The following is a 17,517-nucleotide window of genomic DNA, read 5'->3' as shown; positions in this document are numbered from 1 at the left end:
TTCCCTCAGACCCTGCTCTGAGGCAAGCCTCTGTTCTCAGTTGTCCTCTTCCTGGCTTCCTTCTGCGTGGTGAGCGTGCCTGGCCCAGTCGCTCCATCCCCGGCACTGCTATAAGCCCCTTACCGATTAGGTCCCCGCCACGCGCCCACTCACATCCACAATTAGGAAGTCGAGCCAGCACCAGGCGTTGGTGAAGTACTTCTTGAAGCCGTAGGCCACCCACTTGAGCAGCATCTCCAACACGAAGACATAGGTGAACATCTTGTCAGCGTACTCCAGCAGTACCTTGATGGTTTTCCGCTCTTCCAGGTAGATGTCCTCGAAGGCCTGTGGGCAAGGCAGACGAGAGGGCTCAGAGGCCAGGCCAACACCCAGCACTTCACCTCGCAAGGGGCACAGTTTCCAGCAACAGCTGTTGCTCCGCAGCGGGGGAAACTGAGGCCAGGCACTGGTGAAGGGAGGCCTCCTTTCATCAACCATGGGCGGGCCAGGAGATTGCCCTCACTGTAGGTGGCTAGCTGGGCAGTATGTGCTCTGTCCACACTAAAGAGCAAGTGTCATTTCCAGCATGCGTTTTAAGATCGCTTTCCCGGATGGGCTTGGTGATGCCCGGCCTGGAATCCCAACTGAGGCAGAGGCATGAAGACCACAAGGCCCGTCTTAGCTGAAGAGAGACAGAGCGGGAGGCGGAGAGAAGGAGAGGGGAACCGGGGAAGGCAGGAAGAGGCAGGGGTGGGGTGGGGGGGGAGAGCTATCAAGGCTAGCTTGAGGAACTTCGTGAGATCCTGCCTCAAAATAAAAAGTAATAAACAAATGCTGGGCTGTGCCTCTGGTTTCAGTCTTTCCTTAGCGTGTGTGAAGGTCTAGGCTTGATTCCCATCACAGACAAAATAACTAAGTAACTTGAATTAAGTAAATAAGATATGGAAAACAGTTAAATTAAGCTTTCTAAAACTTGCCTATTTAAAGGCAGAGAGGGGTGGGCCCACAGCTGTCGGTGGTCAGCGCGCAGACCTGCTCTGGTTTCCCCCCAGCCTGTGTTCACTCTACTATCTTGTTTTTTTTTTTGGTTTTTTTTTTTTTTTTTTTTTTTTGGTTTTTCGAGACAGGGTCTCTCTGTGTTAGCCTTGGCTGTCCTGGACTCACTTTGTAGACCAGGCTGGCCTCGAACTCACAGCGATCCGCCCGCCTCTGCCTCCCGAGTGCTGGGATTAAAGGCGTGCGCCACCACGCCCGGCCACTCTACTATCTTGTATATTTACCATTTTCTGTGGGAGTTTGTATTGGACTCCCACTCTAACAATGACTGAGGGGCCGTTATGATGACTACACCTAAGTAAACAAAAACAAACCAACCTAGCAACACTGGGCTCACAGCAGAGTTTTCTTTATTGTTCTCTTCTTTTAAAAAAAAAATTCGTTTTTTGAGACAAGTTTCTCTAGTTTCTCTGCATAACCCTGGCTGTCGTGCACTCTCTTTGTAGACCAGGCTAGCCTGGAACTCACAGAGATCCGCCTGCCTCTGCCTCCCGAGTGCTGGGATTAAAGAGTATGCCAATGTGCCCAATCAAAGCAGACTTTTCAATAAATCAATCCAAGCTCTGACACCCAGAATAAATAGGGTCTCCTCAGAATCTAGAAGCCAAACGTGTAACCTCAGCCCAGAGCCCTTGCCTGGCATGGCTGAGGCCCTGGGACCACGTGTCCCAGCACACTAAAGGTGACAACGATTTCCCCTTCTTTTCCTCATCCCGCCTGCCTCCGCCAGAGCATCTCTCCTGAGCCAACGAGACACTGCTGGGGCTTCCGGCTGCCCTTCCTCCTCTGGTCTTCTGATTGTTCCTTCTCCTCTCCAGCTAGCCTGTGCCTTGAGTCTCCCTGTCTAGGCAACATGTCACCAGGGATCCCGGGGAGCTGCGTCCTTCTGTCACCCCTGGGCCCGTGTCTGACTTCAGGGCCTCTGCTCTGATCCAGGGAGGAGTGCTGCTGCAGTGCCTGGGGACACACAGCTGAGGCCTCCGTGTGGCTAATTGGGCCTGCGTGAGCGGCACAGTGGTACATACAGTCCAGGCTCTCAGATGGACCTGAGAGGCTTCAAAATGAAAGTGGAGATCTATTAATCTACTGATATCTATGTTCTTATTTTTTTTTCTGAAATTAAAAAAAAAAAGTCCTTCTTAGGATTCATACAGGCCTAGAGACATAGCTCAGTGAAAAGCGTGCATAAAGCTCTGGGCTTGAACTCCAGAGCTCCACACAAATTCACAAATAAAACAACAACAACAAAAAAAACCCAAACAACAGAAATTATCAAAATTGGCATTTCCAACTTCATGAACACACAAGAATGAGGCACTAACATTCGGATGACATTTGTGTGAATATGCGCATAGGCATGTGTGCACACACATGTGCAATGTGATCTCATAGGCTACATTAAACATCTGCTCTGAAATTATAAAAAATTCTATCTTCTAATCATGTGCTTATTTTGTATGTGCACGTAAGTGCGGTGCCCACTGAGGCCAGAAGATGGCGTCAGATCCCCTGGAGCTGGAGTTATGGCTGGTTGTGAGCTGCCAGACATGATGAGCACTGGACTTAGGTCCTCTGCAAGAGCAGTAAAAAGCTGGGTGTAAGCCAGGCACGGTGGTGCACGCCTGTAACCCCAGCTCGTTTCTTCTCTTAATTAAAAAGTTTGTGTGATTCGAGTGCACAGTGTGTGTGTGTGTGTGTGTGTGTGAGACGTGTGTAGAGGTCAGTGTGTGTGTCAGAAGACACGCCTGTTCAGTGGCTCTCTCCTTCTCCATCTTTAAATGGGCTCCAGGAATTGGATTCAGTCCTCAGGATTGCATGGCGAGTGCCTCATCATCAGCTGAGCTTTCTCCTCGGCCCATGTGATGTTTTTAGTGGGTTATGCTTTTCCCTATGTGACCATATTACCCACAAATAATAATAAGTGTTATTTCATTTTTTTTCTTGTCACGTTGGGAAGTGAACTCAGGGCCTCGCTTGGTCCTGTTTTACTGAGCTCTAGCCTCATCCCCGCTTTATTATGATTGTTTTTTATGTTATGTATAGTTTTTTTAATGTTTTATGTATGTATTTTATTTTACGAGTGTTTGCTTGCGTGTGTATCTATGTTCGACACGCATGCCTTGTACCCCAGAGAGGACACAGTGTCTCCTGGAACTGGAGTTAGAAATGGCTGTGAGCCACCATATGGGAGCTGAGAATCAAACCCAGGCCCTCAGCAAGCACAACAAATGCTCTTCGCCATTAAGCCATCTCCCCAGCCCGTTTATGATCGTCTTTTAGAATCTTTTGTGCTCGTGCAATGTATATGTGTAGTATGTGGGTGTGTGTACGTTCCTGTGTGTGAATGTGGCACATGCATGTGCAGGTTCCACAGATAACCCTGGGCGTCAGGCACCTTCCATACGGTTTGAGACAGGGCTTCTAATTTGCTGCTAACTGGCCTATGAGCCTCAGGGGTTTTCCTGTCTCCACCTCCCCCATCTTGCTGAAGAAGTGCTGGGATTACAGAGGTATGCTAACACGCTCAGCTTCACGTGGGTGGCAGGGATTCAAACTCAGGTCCTGGCTCTTGCGTGGCAAGCACTCTAACCCCTGAGCCATTTCCCAGCCTTATTTTAAAGCCTCCCCCATTCCCAACCACCCCCCTCTTCTCACTGTACAGCTCTGGCTGGCCTGAAACTCACTCTGTAGACCAGCCTGTTACAGGACTCAGAGATCCACCTGCCTCTGCCTCCTGAATGCTGGGATTCAAGTGTGCACCACCATGCCTGGCCTCAATTTTTGCTTTCATATTCAACCAATATTCTTTTAAATAATTAATTATACTAGTAAGTACTTAAAGATTATTATTAAATGATTAATATCGAGAAAGTAGTTAAATGGTTAAATGTTTCTTATATTCTTTTGTTTGTTTGGTTGGTTTTTTTTTTTTTTTTTTCAAGACAGGGTTTTTCTTTGTAGCCTTGGCTGTCCTAGATTCACTTTGTAGACCAGGCTGGCCTTGAACTCACAACGATCTGCCTGCCACTGCCTCCCCAGTGCTGGGATTAAAGGTGTGCACCACCACCGCCTAGCAAAATTTGAAACTTTTTGAGAACTGATATGACACCAAAATTCCAGGTATCGAGCATTTATGACATTTGCGTTTAGGCTGCTCCACTGATAATTTTATGTGAACAGTCTCAAATGCCCAAATTTCTAAAATCTGAAACACTTCTGGACACAAGCATTTTCTTTTTTCTTTTTTTTTTCTTTTTTTTCTTTTTTTCAATGCAAACAGCAAGGGATGCTTCATTGATCCATTGTGATGGGGTCTACTAAGCTCTATTGAGCTGGAGATCCTGAATAAGCAAAACACACAAGCATTTTCAATGAAAGATTTTCAACCAGCTTAAATTTTGTTTCATGTTTAGTCACTTTGTTGCATGTGGATGATTTTTTTCCAAGATCAGAAAGTCCTTTTCCTTTTAAAAAGTGAATCTTATCCAGTTACATTTATTATTAAGATATGCTTGATTTTGTTTTGCTGTATACTTTTCTGGTTTTTTTTTTTTTTAACACTTCATTGTTGCTTCTCTTTTTTTCTTTTTTGTAATATCTGTTTTCTTAATTCCTTTACCACCCTCAGCACTTTGGAAGAGATATAGTTTGCTTTCCGTTAAGCAAGTTTTTAACTTTAAATAACCCATGCAGACTTCTTTTTCTCAATATATCACTGACATGGTTTTTTAGCAACAGTGCTTGGCTGTCTACCCTGATTAGATTTACCAGATGCTTGCCAAAAACTCCTCCTCACTTCTGCCAGCCTGAGATTTTCCTGCACAGCCCAGACTAAATGGCTCTGGCTGCCCTTGTTTGTGGCTGTTTAAAAAACAAAACTTGTTAACATATTGTCAAATCATACTTCTCTGAAACCTACAGAGACTTGGCTCAGGGCTGCTGATGGTAAAACAGCAGGCAGGCTGCAAGTTGTGGCTCCAGGCCCAACCTAAAGCAGGGAGGGGCGTGTGAGTGCTCCTAATCATATTGCCAGCAACGCAAGTGCTTGCGCCCCACGTCCTCTGGACTACGCCCATCCCTGCTCACTGGCACCTTCCTTCCTGAACCATCTCCAGGGCTACCCCATCTTTGTAGAAGGCCTATAGGCTCAGACCTGGTGCTTGCAAGCCAGATGGGGAGTTTTTGGAGGGCCTCACCGCTCTTCCTTGGCAGTCTCCCACTGTGAGCCTCCTTGCTTATTCCCGGGAGTCCTCCCTAACTGCCCTAGCTCATCCCTCAGAGTCCTCCATTCTTATTCTGTTCTACCTTGCGCTGATCTTTGACATCTCAAACCTGATGAGTCCGGTTTTCTCCGACTATAGTGAAAGACCCCGAGGCCAGAAGCACAGAGAGCTTAGAAAAGACCATCAGATACAGGAAAGGTCAAGGCCACAGGCTTGGGAATCTGACTGCCTGTGTTTACATACCAGCTTTGAATTAGGGGTAAGTGACGAGTGTTGCCATAGAAGCAACATTCCATTGTCACACAGAATGTGACAATATGTGAAGCCATGGGGGGGGGGGGGGTGTGGAGCCAGTATTGCCCCGTCAGTCATGGCTGTAGTCTAATGGCCTCACAGCATGTCACATGCAGAGGCCTGGTGGACGAGTTCCAATGTGGGAGGCTGGCGGTCCAGAGAAAATAATTTCCTTTTCATGGAACAAGTCAGTGGGCTGGACACAGGCACCTGGCAGCCCTTCTGCTCCATAGGTGATGTGGGTGTGAGGCCTCTGAGCCCGCTCTGATCCAGGGCCCTGGGGAGCGCCACTCTAACAGAGGACAGCCCCACATTCTGACCAGGTGCTCTAGCTGCCCTCTTTTCCACCTCCAGCCCTGCCCCCCCAACCTAGCCCTGCATCCCCAGGAGGTACCCCGGCCCAGCCCTGCATCCCCAGGAGGTACCCCGGCCCAGCCCTGCATCCCCAGGAGGTACCAGTGCTCCGCTGCTGAGCAGGATCATAAAGATGATGAATGTCTCGAACCAGCTGTGTTCCACGATGCGGTAGCAGGTCTTGCGCAATCGCCACCAGACCTTCCCCGGGGCTTGCGTCGTGTCTACTGTGCAGCAGGGACAGCGTCGGACACAGCCTGTGGGGGAGGGGGAACAGGGCTCATGAACACCTAGAAAAAGAACTGGCAGAAGCCTGGTTCTTTGACGGAACGGCCGAGAGGAAGGTTGTGATGATGGGGTACGTGGTGTGGGATCACAGTGCAGGAGGACTGTCGGTGCTCTCCGCACTCAGCAAATGTCCTGTGAGGAAGCTGGCTGGACTGAGCTGGGGGACAGGGCTGGGAATGGCATGGGTGCCAGCCTGTTCCCCTCAGGAAATGAGCTCTGGAAATGCTTATCTCCCAGGATCCACTCTGTCTTTGCAATGAGTCTTGGCAATGCTGGAGCCCTAAGTGGCCGTCAACACTGCAGCTGCCCCCCACCCCCGACTCCCCACTCCCAATGCACCTGTCTGCAAAGCTGCAGATGCCGGTCACCAACATGGCCATACACCACAGCCACATGGGTAGACCGGAAATGACTGTGCAGGGAGTGGTGAACCTGGGTTAAGTCGGCTCACAGATGCCCGCCACACCATAAACATGGCAGCATCCCTTACTGATGTCTGCTATGACCCACATCACAGGAGAATGGTAAAGCTCAGGGTGCAGCATGACACGGCCCAGGTGCTGAGGAACTCCTGGTTCTCCTGTCCCCTCTGGGTGTGGTCCAGGGCTGTCCAGTACCTTCAGGGAAGCACTCCTCGGGGTCCTTGACGTCCTCCCCAAGATCCGGGATTTGCTCCAGGAGGTCGGCGGTGTTGGTCATGTCAGCAGTACTACCCTCTGAGTAACTCTCCTCGGGGGTCTGTGGGGGATGGGGAGGGATGCTCGTGGGCTGAGGCCAGCCTCCAGCTAGAGCCTAGCATCTAGGGGAACCTAGGACGAGTTCGGACGGCCCCCTCTTTGCACACCCCGAGAATCTGAGATGGAAGTGGCTCAGAGCCACGTAGGGAGGGCAGAGCGGAGGCTGGCCTTCAGGACTCCCACTGGGTTTAGGGATGGTGGGAGATGAAGGGCTTTGGGAGAACTCAAGGGTAAGAAACGCTTGGACAAAACAGACAAGGGAGGCAGAACAACAGGACACACGTCCAGAAGAGAATCAAACCCAAGACACAGGCACACAGCAGCACGTCAGACATGCAGAGAACATGCTAGCAACAGCCCATGCATCCCACCCAGCTCACACAGGTGTTGCGGTGAGGCCAAAGTGCTGGAACCATGCCTCCTTGGCCCCTAAGACCTTGATAACTTGCTTGGCTCCCAGGGAGGCTCCGGGTCAGTAGTTCTCAACCTGTGGGTCACGACCCCTTTGGCAACCCTCTCCCTCCAAGCATACATTATGATTCACAATGAGGTCGCAGAGTTAAGAAGGTTGAGAACCACCGCTGTAGGACATCTGGCGGCCTGTGAGTGACTGTGCTTTGTGGCTATGGGCACTTGTGGGTAATGCCAGAGGTCTGTGGGTGGGTAGGTAGATCACCTTGCCCTATCACTGTGAACCTGCGGCTTAGCGGGCCCCTCTACAAGAACAGTGAACTGCCAGCTGGGGTAGTCACCACAGGCCTTAAGGTAGGACAGCACAGGGGACCCGTTCAATGCTCTGCTGCGTCCCAAGGGGTACACGCTGATGTCCACTCCAGTGAACCTGCCCTTGGCCCTGGCCTAGCTCCTTTCTTCTCCTCATCTGCTTCTTGTCTGTCCTTTCTGGCCTCTCCAGCGAGCACTGACACCACGAATCATTTACATCGAGGTCCCCATCCCTCTTAGAAAAAAGTCAGGAGGGCGTCTGTGAAGAAAGGAAACCTCCATCTACTTCCGTCCACTCTCAGCGCTATCTCAGCTGGCTGCCCGAGGCCAGTCTAGGCTCAGGCCTGGCTATGTGGCTCCTGCTGCCTTCTTTGCACGTCCTCGATGAATCACCATGCCCGTATCTGTACCTCGTGTTTTTTTCACTTCTGAGGTTTGTGGTGGAGAAGGGCTTAGGTCTCAGGGGAGGGGGAGGAGGGAGGCAGCCTGCTTGGAGTGGCTGTGCCCTGTGGTTTCCCACGCTCCCGAGGATGGCGATACCAGCTAGGACTTTGCTAAGGCACAAAGCTGTGACCCTGCTGCAGGAAGGAGAAAGCTCCCCCTTTCCCTCCCTCCCTCCCTCCTTCCCTTCTTTTTTTCTTTCTGAGACTCGATTCCTTGTGCAGCTGCTGTTAACCTTGAACTCCTGATCCCCCGCCTCTGCTTCCCAAGCACTGAGGTTACAGCTGGGGGCCTCACTCCCAGTTTATGCAGTGCTGGGGTCAAGCCCAGGGATCTGCGCACTAGGCAAGCACTCTAGCAACCCAGCTACATGCCGAGTCAGTCTAGAAGTCGTTTCCCTGGGAACACCCCAGCCTTTGTCTTGTCCCCTCTTCCGGGGAACCACAAACATCTGAAGGGAAGAAGCCACAAAGCTCTGTGTGAGGCTCACACTCTCTGCTGAGGCATCCTGAATCCTCCTACTCCACGTGATGTAGAGTGGTAGGCCATCGAGGGACACGGCTGTGACCTGCACAGCCAGGACACAGCCCCACCAGGAACCCATGCTCTAAGCCTGGCTGTGACAGTGGAGCATCCTAGGGCCAAAGTCCCAAGCGCTGGACTGGGAGTGAGGTCACCAGCCCTCTCTGAGCACATGACTTCCCTTCCACATGCTGCAGCAAGTGATGCTGAGCACAACTGGCCATGACATGGGTTCCTTGGCTCTCCTGCCTCAGAAGAGCTGAGGAGCCAGGCAGGTCACACACACCATCGGGCAAGTGGTACTGCGGCAAACCAGAGAGCTCCAGCCGGGGCTGGACAGTGGCTACCTCCAGTCTACAGCATGGCCATGCCACTCTCGAGTTTTAAAGAGAAACAGGAAATATAGGTTTTGTTTGTTTGTTTGTTTGTTTGTTTTTTAAACAGAAACGCTCCCAATAGGTGGCAGTAATTCACTCTGGTAGTTAATTTTTGTGGTCACAGGCTGGGATGCTCCCTACCCCCACCCCCTTCAACTTTTGCAAGGAAGAGACACCAGGGGACTGATATGGTGAGGACTATTCTGAGAGATGGCTCAAATCCTCATGGATATGGTGGGGGGGGAGGGGGAAGAAATCACAGGACAAAAACACGTGCCAAACGGTCCAAGAACACAAGAACAGAGTGTGAGGAGAGGGCCAACACATGGAAGCGTAGGCTTAGTCAGGCCTCAGAGTCCTGAGCTGGTTGATTTCCACGATTTTCTTGTGGCTTTGGGGTGCGTACCATCTTTGCCTGTCTGGCACGGGTTCCCCACCCTCCTCTCTGCACTGGGTCTCCATGCTCCCTGCACACTGGCTGTGGTTTCCCTTAGGAAACGTAGCCTGTGCTGTGGTCTCTCACAGCCTGGCTCTGGCCCCAGCGACAGACCCCACTGTTACCTCACTGCACCCCGGGGCCCGGGGCTCCGCTTTCCGCTCTGGCTGCCAGTCTGCCTGAGATGTACTGGCCTCAGCTTCGAAGGATGTGGTCTCTGACACCTGGCTCCTGGCCCTGGGCTCCTGGGAGGGCTCTAGGCCACCAGACACAACCTGGGATTCCTGCTGAAAAGAGCCCGTGAGCAGAGCCTAAACACCCGGGCACAGGGTCTCCAGGGCCCTGGCTTTGTGGGCTGCAGCCCCCGCCCACTACTTCCTGGCCTCGTCATGAACGGCCATGGATGAAAGACCCTTTCTCTGCTGACTTGGGTCAGTGCGAGGTCCCTGTAAGTTCAGGCAAAGGATCCAGAGCCAAAGCTCAGCAAGTGTCACTGGACTATGATGCCCGTTTATGAACACTATCAACTCTACTTAGAAGGATGTACTAACTCTCACGTCCCCAAGATACTGCAGTTTGTTTGCACTGATTCCCACAAGTCTCTCTCTCTCTCTCTCTCTCTCTCTCTCTCTCTCTCTCTCTCTCTCTCTCTCTCTCTCTCTCTCTCACACACACACACACACACACACACACACACACACTTGCTTGCCCTGGTCACAAGAGAAAGGGAAAAAAAAAAAAAAGGACCAGCCAGAATTTTACTCCCATCTCCTGTACAGGAGACATTGGAAGCTGTGGTTGTCCCTCTCTCAACCGCCACTGTTGCAGCCCTACAACGTGACTAGACGGGCCAAGGTTGGACTGTGAGGCCATTTGAGGCAGCAGGAGGCAGAACCGTGGGGCCAGGCCCAACTGCTGCCAGCTGAGGAGCAGTCAGGAAGGGCCACCAACAGGGAAGGGAACCACAGGCCATGTTCTAAGGAACAGCCGCGGAGCCCAGCTCAGGTCAAGGCAAACCTATGGGGCAGGGGAAGACGCTTTGATTTGGCCAGACTCTGGTCCCAAGTGTTAAAAGTAACAGGTTAAGAGATAAGATAGTGTTGTCCCTGACACCTCCATGTCAGGGCTGCTTATTTTTAAATCTCAGAATTAGCCTCAACCATGGGAGGAGGGGAAGGGATGGTCGTGAGGTCATCAAACCATAGCCCTCTCTCTCCCAGGCATTTGTCCCTGTTAGTCCTGGTGCTGGGCAAAGGTCAGGGCTGGGGGTGGGGGGTGGGGACAGAGGTAGTCATGAGGAATGCCTAGCCACACCTCACTTTCCCTGTCTGTAAAGTTAGGCTAACAGGAAGAATGGACAACACCTGGGCCTGGTACCCCTCTGAGGGCGGGCTGCTGTGGGACTGGCCCGCTGAGGTAGTCTGGCTGAGGCTAGGTGCTGTGCTCTGGACCCCATACAAGCAGGCAGCCGTCCCATCAGGACAAGGGGCTGACCTGCTTGCTGGATTCTTCCTCGGTGCCCAGGCTGTTCTCTTCGTCCTCATCCTGGTCGTCAGTGTCCGACTCAGCCACGGCAATGGGCACACACACAGGCTCCGTATCCCCAGGGCGGCCCTGGCCAGGTCGACTGTCTTCCTCAAACCGGGTTTCCTTTCGGGCTGGGGGTGCCTTCTCGGCTTCTGGGGGTGGTGGGGACCTGGAGGCAGCAATACAGCCGGGCAGCTGGCTGTGGCTGGCAAGAGCCGCAGGCTTCTTAGGCCGCCGCCGCAGGAGCCCGCAGCAGAAGTCCCAGGTGGTCCTCTTGACGAAGCTCAGGCCCCGCTGGATGCGGGCCAGGGCCAGCTGGAGGTTGTTCATCTCGCCGTCCTCGTCGGGGGCCGTGAGGTTGTCTGCGCTGAAGGAGCTGAGCAGCAAGGCCAGGAAGAGATTCAGGACCTGTTGAGGGAGGCAACGGGTCAAGTTCACCCAGGCACTGCTGGACCCTGGATGGGAAACCGAGGCCCTGAGAGGCTTGAATACGGTGATGACAAACAGCTCAGAGGCACAGAGCCCAGGATGCTGGGTTCTCACTCAATCCTCTCCTTCTGTGGCATATGCGAGCTTTCATCTACAAAAGGAAAATGAATTCAAATTCTTTCTGCGAAAGGCTCAGACAGCCGCAGTGAAAACTCAGATTAGGTCCCTGAGTTTCAGCTCAGGGTCAAGGGGAGAAGCTCTGTTTATCCTGTATCGAGGGCTACAGCTGAGGGTGAGACAGTGAGGGGCTTGCCCGGAGTCATGCGGAGAGACGGGAAGAGCTTTCACCTGGCACCAGCAACCCCCACACTCAGGCCTCCTTCCCCGCCCCCTCCCTCTCTGGACTAATGAGGCAGTGGAGCACAGTGGGCAGGGTGGCCCCAGGGCTCCCTCCCGGGAAAGTGGGGAGCAGAGACAAGGCAGAAGGTCCCTCAAAGAAACAACTCCCAGATCTAAGAGCCTTGAAAGGGCTGGTGAGTCTGTGGGTAAGAGGAAGGCTCCCCACAGCGGCAGGCTACCCGCTCATCATTGGCCAGCAGCTGCTGACCGCAGTCTGTCTGAGTCTTAAGATGGTCTTGGCACCTTTCCGTGTGAGGGTCACAGGAAAGCGAGGGGAGAAGGGACGACAGCAGGGAAGGCAGTAGCACTCATGTCTCAAGTTCCCTGTGGGGTGGTGACACACCTGGATGGGACAAGGTGAACATTCCCCGGCACCCCCATCACAGGGAGTCCATGTTTGCCAGAACCCTGGGAGGTGAGCATTCTGGTGGAGGTGGTGGTGACAGTGAGGACCAGGCCTTAGCACAAAGCCATTGATTACATGTAACATGCATTCTGATGGCAACGAAGCTAAAGGTACTTCTGTGCCCACTATGGAGAAGTGACCGCTTCTGACACTTAGCCACCCTTTTTCATGTCCTCACTGGGGACGAGAGAGCCAATGTTAATCAGAACTGCTGACAGAGCCAACCTCCAGCCTGGCCCCTGGCCTTGGGGCTTCAGGTTCTAAGCACAGCCGGCTCTCTGTTCCTGCTGCCCACTGTAGGGGTTCCTTGTGGCCCACATCTCTCACCCATTCCTGCGCTCACAAATCCTGGCCCCCTAGGGGAGACCTGGGTCCAAGCTTCAGGCAACATAGGAGGCCTTGTCCACCCACTCGGGACCCGAGGACCTCCTGTCCTCAGCTTCTGAAATTCAGTTCCTTCCAGGGCTTCCCCGTCAATCACACGTGGCTCCCAGCCTTGCTAGATCACTTCCCATTTAGGCAGCGAGCTTGCTTCCACCCACGCGGCTGGCCCCAGCAGCGGCCCAGTCCCCGAGGCGGCGGCAGCGTGGGTTGGCAGCAGCGTCCCTCCTCCAGAGCCTCTAATCTTCTTGTCCCCAGGCAGATCCACTCAGAAATGGCAGGGCTCTGGGTGAGGGGCGGCTCAGCCTGGCATCAGGCCGGGCACAATTTGCTTTTGCTTTCTGTTTGGAACAGAAAGAGTCTGGCAGCCACTGTAGTCAGGTAGGGGACTATGTGGGGCTCCTCCCTAAAGGGGCAGCTGCTTTGAAGGGGACACAGAGGGGTGGTGGGGCCCCTGAGAGGGTGGCCAGTCTGTTGGATCCTGGCTTGGCCTGGCTGAGGCACCTGGATAGTGGGAACGGACAGGTCTGGGGAATGGCTGTGCAGCCCACGGCTCTAGTCATATCTAACTCTCCCCACCACGTGCTGGTAAGACACTGTGCTGCCCAGGAGGGACACGACAGTCACAGTGGGGCCAGGCCGAGCAGGTGGTGCGTGTTGGTGACCTATGTGTCCAATGTGGCGGTTCCCTTCCTGAGCCAGTGACTTCCTTACCTCTTCTGAGCTAAGACGCCTTCCTTAGTTTCCCTAGCTGGGAGCATGACACTCATGGATTCGTCCTTAGGGGCCCTGGTCAGTTATTTCTGTCTGAGGGTCATTCCCCCCACATCTCTCAAGTTGGTGAGTGCCACAAGTGTTTGGGCCAGGCCACGCTTCCCTCTGTACGCCCACCCACACCCACATCCTGCGTAAGGTTTGGCAAAGCAAGAAATGCTTAGCAAGTCTTTGTTACTCTGAGCAGAAAGCCATGCAGTAATTCACAGGCAGTGAAGGACAAGTCAATTAACAAACGAGTGAATTAAAAAAAAAAACAAACCGAGCAAGTGATGAAAACACACGTGGATGAAGTGTGCAGATGAATTAGTGGGTAGAGGGTGACTGAGTGGACGGCTAAGCGACCAGCTTGTTGGATGGAGCGGTTAGAAGGGTGGGGACGGGGAAGGGGGATGTACGGGCTGGTGGGTGGGTGGGGTGGGGGAATGAGGGGAGGGAAGAGGAGAGTAAGTAGGAGAGGGGGGTGTGTATGTGTGCGCATGCGTGCGCGTGCGTGCGTGTGACTGGGAAGTTGGAAGACAGGTGAGTGAGGGAGTGGGCAGGTGAGTGATTGAGCAGGTGTGGCTGATGATGATGGCTGAGTGGATGGAAGGAAGGGCTGGCAACATGGGAAGGTGGGTGGGGACGGAGGACTGAGTAGTCCTCGGCTCGCTAGGTGAACACACTGACGAGCCGACAAGGTGAAAAGGATGAGTTGTGACCCTGCACGGGTGGACTGGTAAGTGTGTGCGCAGCTGCGAGATGGACAGTCCAGTGGGAAGGGAAAGATGGGCGAACGGGCAAGCAGAAGAGTGAACGGGGAGCTGGACCAGAGGCTCATGGGAAGGTGGGTGACTTGACAGGCAGCCAGGTGACTGGCTAGAGAGAAGGAAGTGGGGACAAGCAGACGAAAGGATGGGTGGGCGGTGCGCGCTACGAGGCCCTTGGCCGACTCACCACGAGGTTGCCGATGACCATGACGAGCAGGAAGACCAGCAAGCATAGGGACTGCCCCGACACCTCCATGCAGTCCCACATGGTCTCGATCCACTCTCCACAGAGGATGCGGAAGATGATAAGGAAGGCGTGGAAGAAATCCATCATGTGCCACCGGGGCAGCAGGCCCGAGTCGCTGATGCGGTGCCTCAGCTCCGAGTAGTTCTTGCCGAAGAGCTGCATGCCCACCACGGCGAAGATGAAGACGATGATGGCCAACACTAGCGTCAGGTTCCCCAGGGCTCCCACGGAGTTCCCGATGATCTTGATCAGTGTGTTCAGGGTGGGCCAGGACTTGGCCAGCTTGAAGACTCGAAGCTGAGAAAGGGGGGAAGAGGAGGCGCCTTTGTGATGGGTCTGGGTTTCTGCTATTCATGGGCAGTTATGACCCCAGCTCCTGCCGGAAAGCTCTGCGAGGCCCTGATCCCCCAATGCACACCCCAACTAGTTTCTCCCATTATCTGCACAGTCTGCGGAAAGCCTCCTGGGCTCCAGTCCGAGTTGGGACTCGGTCCCAGGCCGTCTCTCCACCTTAGCCCTTCTCTGGCCCACAGTAGCCTCCTACCTGCCTACTCTCACTTCCAGGGGCCGCCCTGGGGGTTCTCCCAGCCTGGTGTGTCCTTCCTCTACGGAACCTGCTCTATCAGCTATTTCAGGCCAAGTCAAGCCATCCGGCCCACCAGTCTCAGCCTTCTTTCCTCTCAGTCATCACAGAGAAGGATGGCGGGTGCTCCGTATATGTTGGGTACCCAGCGTGTCCCAGGCCTGTGCCTAGGACTAATATGGAATTCTGGTACCACACAAGCTTGACATGGTTGCTATCCTCCTTTGGTCCTCAAAGGTAGAGAGTGACTTCTGTAAGTTCCCTTGGCTCACAGGAACGGGACCAGAACTAGAGCCGACACTAGGCTTTCCTTGCTGTTCCTACACCCCCCCCCCCCAATTGGGGCTGCCTCCTTCAGGAAGCCTTCCCTGACCACACCACCAGCCCCAGCTGGGCCTCGGGGTATCCCGAGCTCCAAATGTGACCCACGGACAGCACAGTCAGTGACATCTGAGACCCACTGAATCTACCTTTGCGGTTTAGCAAGATCCTGGGTAATTTAAGCACTTGAAGGTTTTATAAAAATGCCATTTCTGAAGGCAATGCCCAGAGTGAGCCACCCACAGACCTGGCTATGCCTATTAACTCACAGCTCCAGGGGGACTTTGTCTCTGAGTGTTAGTCTCTCATCCTCGAGCTGGGGATTCTTTAACACAGAACTCCCCCCCCCACCCCCCACCCCCGCCTTCTCGCTCCTGGATCGTGTTAGGATTCAGGAGGCACGTGAAGGCGGTGCAACAGTCAATTGTGCCCCTGAGAGATGTCTCCTCTGTTGCCTACCGCCACCTGACACCCCCAACCCCGGGCCAGGCACCCAGGAGCACTTAACAAATGCCTTGACACCATCAGAGCATAAGAGAGCAAAGCAAGAGTATCCGGACAGGCTGTGGAGAGGGAGTTCCCAGGCCCCTCCCCCCTCCTTCCTCCCGTGCCCCCCCCAGCCCCCCCCCCCCCCCGCGCCATGCAGAGGGTCCAGGCAGGTACCAGGCGGAAGGAGCGCAGCACAGACAGGTTGCCCATGCGGGACAGGCCCAGCTCCATGAGACTGAGGGTAACGATGACGCTGTCGAAGATGTTCCAGCCCTGCTGGAAGTAGTAGTAGGGGTCAAGGGCGATGACCTTGAAGGTCATCTCTGCTGTGAAGATGCCTGTGAAGACCTGAAGAGAGGGCGGGAGTCAGTCCTGAAGTGCTGGCTGGAGACCGCGGCCAGCAGGCATCCCGCTTCCTGACTCTCGTCCTGCCAGTGTCTTCCCCCACAAGCCGCTCGGCTACTGGCCAGGCTCATCAGCTCAGAAACAGCCCACATTCATCACGGGCTCTGCAGACATCTAGCAGCCACCTGCAGGGGAAGCTGGGCGGCTACAGCAGCCTTACAGCACTCCGGGGCTCAGGGCCTTCGCTTCCGCCTCTCCCCATGTTCCCATGCCCTTTCTCCTCGCCCAAAAGCCCCTGCTGCCCAGCGGCTGGCAACATGCAGCCGTTACTCCAGAGTACTCGCGGGTGTTTCGGCTTTGGTTTGTTTTTTTTGAGACAAGGTTTCTCTGTGTAGCCCTGGATGTCCTGAAACTCACTCTGTAGACCAGGCTGGTCTGGAACTCACAAAGATCCGCCTGCCTCTGCCTCCCGAGTGCTGGAATTAAAGGTGTGTGTGAGCACCACCTGCTGCTTTTTCTAACATGTATGTGTGTGTGTGTGTGTGTGTGTGTGTAGGGCTATATGGTATACACACTATCACTCTTACTTCTTTGAGACAAGGTCTCTCAGTGTGACCTCTCTGCCACCGACATCACTGGGTCACTGGGGTCAGAGGTGTGTATGGCCACACCTGGCTTTAAAACAAGCACCCTCCTCTCTTTCTTTCTTCTCTCTCTCTCTCTCTCTCTCTCTCTCTCTCTCTCTCTCTCCCCTCTGCCCCCCCCTTCAGATAAGCTCTTTACTATGTAGCTTTGGTGGCCCAGAGCTCTCTATGCAGGCTGGTCTTGAGCTCTTGGAGATCTCCTAAGTGTTAGGATTAAAGGTGTGGGCCACTGTGGCAGGCTATTCATGTGGATCCTAGGGATTTGAACTCAGATCTTTATGCTTGCACAACAAGCCCTGCTTCCCACTGATCCATCTCCCCAGCCCACGTGTATTTTAAAAAGCTCATTCAAGAAACCTGATGAGGAAAGCATCACTGTCCCCATTTTACAGGTAAGGAAATCGAGGCACTGAGAGATGAAGTAGCTGACCAGGGTCACAGAGCTAGAAAGTTCAAGAGCCTGTTAGAGAATGTAGTGGCAGGTTGGCCCAACCAGCAGCTGAGGCCCAACATGGCAAGTAAACTCAAAACTTAAAATTAAAAAAAATTATAAATTTTTTTTTCTGGTTCTTGAATTTGAACTTCCTAAATGACAATACCATGTTGCAATGTCCAGGGCTGGACTGCTCTCCCAGAGACATTCCTGAGGGGACAGAGGCTGCCTTACTGGGTTTGCTGACTTGTGACCAAACTGTCTGACATTGGCTTGTGAAGGCTGAAATCAGGAGCCTGTGGTGTTGGTGGGCAGCCATGACACAACCCAAGGCTCTGAGGGATGCCAGACTGACAG

General features: G+C 53.5%; 1 protein-coding gene across 4 annotated transcripts in view; it reads right to left on the bottom strand.

Annotated features, from left to right (window-relative positions):
- Positions 1-17,517, bottom strand: part of SCN5A (sodium voltage-gated channel alpha subunit 5) — an 89,650-nt gene that overhangs the window by 16,742 nt on the left and 55,391 nt on the right. For 2 of the 4 annotated variants that reach the window (XM_084754898.1, XM_084754897.1), the window contains exons 15-21: positions 15,913-16,086; positions 14,286-14,642; positions 10,928-11,368; positions 9,559-9,717; positions 6,815-6,935; positions 6,012-6,166; positions 154-327 (exon numbers count right to left, since the gene is read on the bottom strand). In XM_084754898.1, coding sequence (XP_084611024.1) covers positions 154-327; positions 6,012-6,166; positions 6,815-6,935; positions 9,559-9,717; positions 10,928-11,368; positions 14,286-14,642; positions 15,913-16,086 — 1,581 coding nt within the window. The remainder of the gene's footprint in view (positions 1-153; positions 328-6,011; positions 6,167-6,814; positions 6,936-9,558; positions 9,718-10,927; positions 11,369-14,285; positions 14,643-15,912; positions 16,087-17,517) is intronic. The other 2 variants (XM_084754900.1, XM_084754899.1) reach the window with 1 other exon arrangement.

Source organism: Acomys minous (assembly GCF_964271855.1).
Source record: "Acomys minous genome assembly, chromosome: 13".
NCBI classification, from domain to species: domain Eukaryota; kingdom Metazoa; phylum Chordata; class Mammalia; order Rodentia; family Muridae; genus Acomys; species Acomys minous.
This window is presented reverse-complemented; position numbering and strand designations above follow the sequence as displayed.